Here is a 5,877-nt window from a genome sequence, read left to right as displayed (position 1 = left end):
GGTAAAATTCCTTAATATGTTAACTTAGTTTTTTATTTATTTTTCTACTCTAGGTCATATATTAATTCCTTTGTATTACATCATAAAAAAAAGTTACATCTTAAAAATTTTGATCTGATTCTTAATGAATCTTAATTTAATACAGACCTATAGTGAAAAAACAAATATTTATGATTATTGTCATATAATAAAGAAGTCATTATTTTTTCTTTCCTATTTTAACTAAAAAAATAAAAAAGAATTTATTCTCAATCTTGTTGATGGCCCAGCCCTTGGTGACGTGGACACACAGTCACGTGAGACCACGTGGTCTCACTTCAGGCCCGGTGGTCACTTTATGTGCGGACAAAACTCCCGCGGTTTACCCGGCCCTCAACCCAAGGCTCATTAATTCACACCTCTGCCGGTTTAAGGGTTTAGTTACCGGCTGGTTCCGTCAACTCCCGCCTTTGTTAAACCCTCAGGTCTTGCCTTTGGCTCATTTCCGCCTATCACTCGGCCGCTGCTCTTTCTGTAATCCTGTGGCGATGCTTCCGGTTTCGAACCCTGGTCACTGTGACATCCAGCAGATGAACTCTACATTCGGTCAATGGCTACACTGGTTGCAGTTTCTGTTGAGGAGCTATTCCTCTGTCTTCGATGCTGTCTGTCGATTTGTGTGGGCCTGTATAGCTCAGGGTTTCTGTTCTGAAGTTATGGTAAGCTGCTTTATGTCTTGTGGGTTCACTGTATAAGTGTTTGCATTCTCTGTCACTGAGCTATATTCTTTGTACAGGTAGCTGCGTCCTTGAAGCTGCCGCTCTTCCAATCTCTTCCCGCCCTTGAAGGTAAACTTTCGTGCTATGATTCACCCGGTTTGGTTGTCTTTTATCGACACTTACAGGTTCTGTGCCGTTTACAGTTTATGGAATGGATTTCTGCCTCGACAGCTCTCCGTCGACCTGTGGGTGAGTTCCTTCACGCTTGTATTTGTCTGTTCCTTCGTTTTCTGTATGCTGTTGGTGGTTCTAACCTCTCGTTGCTTCTGTGTACAGGTTTGAACCGAGGGCTGGCTCACGGGGGTTCCGAGCTGTGCAGTCTTCACATCTTTCCAGGCCTCGTACCCTTTGCAAACGGGTAGGGTCTATTCCTGTTACAGTTGCCTGTAGTGTGTTTACTATGACCGTGGCTGTAGATCTTAGTTTGTTTGGGTTGTTAGGGTTTGGCCGTGCCTTCTGCCGGCGTTTGCAATCTCTGTACTATGCTCTTTTGTGTCAGTCGATGGTTGTCATATAGCAAGGGTTTGGAACTTGTGTTTCTTTACGGCGATGCCGGGGTTTGTTACATGAAGTTGTAAGGCTTCCGTCCTTACTGTACACAATGACTATGAAATATTTAATTTAAGTTAAATGGACACAGTATGGTTGGTTTGGTACCTTTTTTGTAATCTTGTATATGGACTTTACGAGACCTCGTTCTCCTCGTGCTTGGCATACGGGTTCTGGTTATTACAGTTGCATTCTGACTTTCCTTGAATGCCTGTAACGCTCTCGTTCTTGTATTTGTTCTGCAACTTTAGGCTGTTAATAAATCCGCCTTGCTCATACGTTGTGCTGTGACCGCCTTACTCTGCCTCGTTTTGTATGCTGGTTCTGGTAATATTATGGTCTTGATTCAAAGTCTGTAACGCTCTTGCATTTCAACAATTTCTCCTATTTTAATTTGCTTTTAGATTCAGTAATTCACAGTAACAGTTATGTGCATAATAATGAAAAGAGTCGTTAGCAATAGATTATCTCAGATAAAATAACAGTAGTTCTGTACAGAGGGTTTCTTGTTCTCGTTTCTATTTCTTTTTCTTTTCATGAAGGGAAGAAGTCCCTGTACAAATGTTTATTTTCCTTTTTAATCTACATGGATACATAACTAATTGATAAACTGCTCTACCTGAATTCTAACTGTCATTTTAGTTATTCTTTAACAAAAACTTAACTAAACAGTTTTCCCTTCCTGGGCCTAAACAACTTTGTAATCTAAAATGCTATGAGATAAAAGGAAATAAAACAATAGTTAAAAAGAAACAATAACCAACTCGGTGGTCTGTCCACCCAATCCTGTAGCCTCTGACTTGTTTCTGTTCTCCCGTGAGTCGTCAATAGTCATTAGTCTCCTCGGAGCTGGATGCTCCTGCATCACTTGTTTATACTATGTAATTTTTATTTTAAAATTGATTTGTATTTTTGAATTTTTAATGAAAGTAATTTTTTCCCTCTTATTTTTTTAATATAAAATTACCTGAAACAACAGATTTCAAAATTATCTTAAAAAAATCACATGACCTTTTATACGATAATCTTCAAATATAAATTGAAAACAAGATTCATTAATAATAATAAACCAAAATTACCCAGATGCGGGTGATTATGACGTAGTTAATGAAGATTAGACAGAAAGATGGTAGGCGGCTAGGCCACATGGCCACCTGCGTCCCCTTCCATGCTAATTTATGGCAAGTTATAGTCGACCTGCAGGCACCATTACTCTAATGCTTAAGTCGAGAAACTCACAGCAGGCATAAGGCCATGGCCTCCAAAAACCACAATTCATTCATCCCTCCCCTGCTAAATTGCTCTTGCCCCCCTCAAGCTGCGGCGCCAAGCTCTCGCACCATCACTGGAAGGCGTTGTTGGATTCTCAACTGTGTTGATTTGGGAAATGGCTTCCATTTCTCCCAAACACCTCACTGTGTGTTGAATCACGCTCAGAATTCCTTTGCTTTTCTTCTGAATAGCCACTTCAATCCTAGAGATACCTCTGTCTCCCCAACTGCAAACTCTGAAATCAATACAGTCATGGCGCGCACTCACCATCGAATGCACAGCAGAAGAGGGGGTAGTCGAGGCGGAAGCATTCGCCCCCCTGCAACGCCCAGCCCTGAACCTGCTTCTCCTTCCTCTTCCCCTTCTACCACTCATTCCTGTGGTCCCTTCTCTGGAAGATACCCTGATACTCGCAGTGGTAGAGGTAGGTCACAGGCCCATGATGCCCGAAGAGTGAACGTAGCTACCCATACAGCCAATCTCCCCACCCCCCCTCACCCCTCTCACCACACTACCCAATTTCGCTTCCATAGTACGTTGCTTCGTCTAGTTATCATAGCCACTATCACTGTTACCTTTAGTGAGGAAATCAGTCCGCAGGCTGAGCAAGAAGCTCAGACCCACGACCTTGGACCAGAGAAAAGGAACAACGGTGAGCAACAGAAGGCTGTTAAGAGGAACAGGGATGATCGTGAACCAGGCAAGCAGCAGATGGCAAGGAAAATTGGCATTCTGCATGGCGAGGAGCTGGCTGGAAGCAAGCATGCTACCGAAGGCAGAGAGGGTGGCATGAAGGCAGTTGGAGGCATCCCGGGCAACACGTCAGGCAAACATGCAGCCGAGGGCAGCTCAACAGGCATACAAGTAGTTAGTGGCATCCCACGCGGCACGTCAACAGAGGATGATGACTGGTATGAGTACACGTGTTGCATTGTAGAAGAGCCCACCCCTGATGACATCCAGGGGGTCCATCCAGACTGATGATCTAGGTGCCAGGTGTCGCTTTGTCGTTCGTTGGAGGTTTTACGAGCTTGTTGTCTGAGGTTTTTTCTTCTGTTTCCTTTTCAAACCTTCTGGCATGTTTTTGATTGCTTTGATCTAGGACCCCTGTGTGGGCCTTTTTAAGTTAAGTCTTGAGACCCCTGCGTGGGCTTTTTTCTTGGGTTCACTCGGATTGGTTTCCCCTCACTGGGCAGTCGAGTTTAGTCTTTTGATAATTTTTGACATAACTCTATTCAGCACCGCAGAGGCTGGCGCCTCGCTGTATTTTTATTTTGCTTCTCTTCAATAGAATAGTATTACTTAGAAAAAATAAAATAAACCAAAATCTTTAAAAATGGTAAAATAATATATTATTATTGAGGAAAAGATGACATGAATAAGTGGAAAGCCTCTCACATTTAAAAAAAAATGATTATTTCATGTAGACAAAAATAAATTTTAGGTTTAAGTTATCAAGTAACTTCTCAATAACAACTAATAACATTACTAAAAAAACTTCACATTTGGCTCTAAACCACACAAACTAACCCTTAAGGTTTAGTTTTAATTTATCTTAAAATGTAATGTAATGAAATTAATTATTTTTATAATTTATGTGTACATAAAAAACAATTTCCAAAATATATTAATTAATTAATGAAGATATTTTTTCTATGTAGCCAAGAACAACACATTTTTGGATGAGTGGTTATATAAGTCGACTTTGATGATAAAAAATGTGGGTCTTATCTTTATGCAAGAGACTTAATGTTCTATATTGTCGTGTAAACATTTTGACTCCATCAAAATACATAAAAAAAAAATGAAAACAAATAAAAAAAATAAAATGAAAACAAATAAAAAAAATAATGTAATGTAATGTGAACATTTTAAGTAGATGAAAATAAAATAAAAATAACCCTATATTAAAATTTAAAAAATTATTTTATTATTTTTAAATTATTTTTTGTTGGGTAGGTGAAGTAAACTTGACTTGGTAAGTTATTGGTGGTTTTCGAGCTCAAGGTTTACGAAAACTCACGGTATTACCCAAAGTACTCATATAGAATATAGTCTATTTAAAAAAGAGAATTAAATCAACTGAGATCCATCCAAGTGTAGAGGACTAGATCTTAAAACAAAGCGGGGAAGTGTCTGAGAGGTTTTTATAAAGTGGTTGCCTAGTCAAAAAGTAATTTTCCATTAAAAAAAATATTGTAGCAATGGAAACAAAAATCTGGCAAAGGCTCACTAAAGAGTTGGTGTATATAATTTTACCCAGGCTGCCCATGAATGGTTCTTGGCAAAATGAGGATTCTCTGTATATAAAAGTGAAATTATTTGTTGTCTTCAAGTGATGCTCTCAAGTAGATGTTCCAAATTGGTCATAGAGTTTCTTTGCCTCATCACATTGTTGAGGGTACTTGTAAGAGCATTGTTTATATTTGTAAAAAAAGAGGGTAGTTCAGCGTTTTCTATAGGCATTTTGGGTACAAGGAATTGGAGACATTTTCAGCTACTAGGCTTGTAGCTACTTGAAGGAAGGAAATTTGTTAAATTGGATGAAATAAGGGCTTAGTTAGGTTATATGGGTTTTTTGCTTGGGAAAAGAGACTTTCAAATAAGCATTCCTAAATGTAGATGTAATCTAATATAAATATGCAAATATCAAAAGGAAATCTAATCTATCTTAATTGAGAGAAGAAAAAGTCCTAATCTCAATCAAGAGTAAGGCATAAAGGTTGGATTTGAATTGAAGTGTATAGTAAGACTACAAATTAATGAAATAGTTCATAAAATCTTCATGTGATAAGTTCATTCTTAGATTCAATATTAAAATGGATTTACTATTAAATGCATTGCAAAAAATTCGAAATAGTTTAGTTGATGTAAAAATGATTAACAGCACATAGAAAACCATGTATTCAAGTTATCAACTAAAACATATAAATATATGTAAGCCCATGTAAACCCATTACTCAACTCTATTCCAATTCAAACCTACCCTGAAAAAAAATAGTTTTTCATTATTTTAAATTACATACAGTTGCATGGTATTAACAATAGTGCAAAATCATGAATAATATATTCATAAGGAACAATGATTGAAAATAAAATTGAGAATAAATTAATAAAGCAATTAACTGGTTACTAAACTAATACAAAAGTGCAGCAATAGGAATTATTAACAACTCTTAGCCATTAAATTCTCCTTTCAGATTTGTCCCTTACAATAGTGCAAATATTCCTCCTTTTGGAAAATTCCTCTTTCTAATTTTACGGAAAAGAACCCCCATACAGTGGTGCAAATTAGAAT

The 5,877-nt window shown here is 37.9% G+C and overlaps 1 protein-coding gene across 1 annotated transcript; it reads left to right on the top strand.

The window, feature by feature from the left end:
• Positions 1–356: 356 nt before the first annotated feature.
• Positions 357–1,120, top strand: LOC149210663 (uncharacterized). Its single transcript, XM_089399040.1, has 2 exons — positions 357–698; positions 776–1,120. Exons 1-2 carry the CDS (start codon positions 528–530, stop codon positions 1,118–1,120), a joined length of 516 nt encoding a protein of 171 aa, XP_089255166.1. The 5' UTR covers positions 357–527.
• Positions 1,121–5,877: the final 4,757 nt, after the last annotated feature.

The sequence above is a fragment of the Pinus tabuliformis genome, chromosome 1_2, assembly GCF_031772625.1.
Source record: "Pinus tabuliformis cultivar Carrire ecotype Pingquan chromosome 1_2, CPIR1, whole genome shotgun sequence".
Taxonomy (NCBI): Eukaryota; Viridiplantae; Streptophyta; class Pinopsida; order Pinales; family Pinaceae; genus Pinus; species Pinus tabuliformis.
Note: the sequence above shows the minus strand (reverse complement) of the source record. Positions and strands in the feature narration are given on the sequence as shown.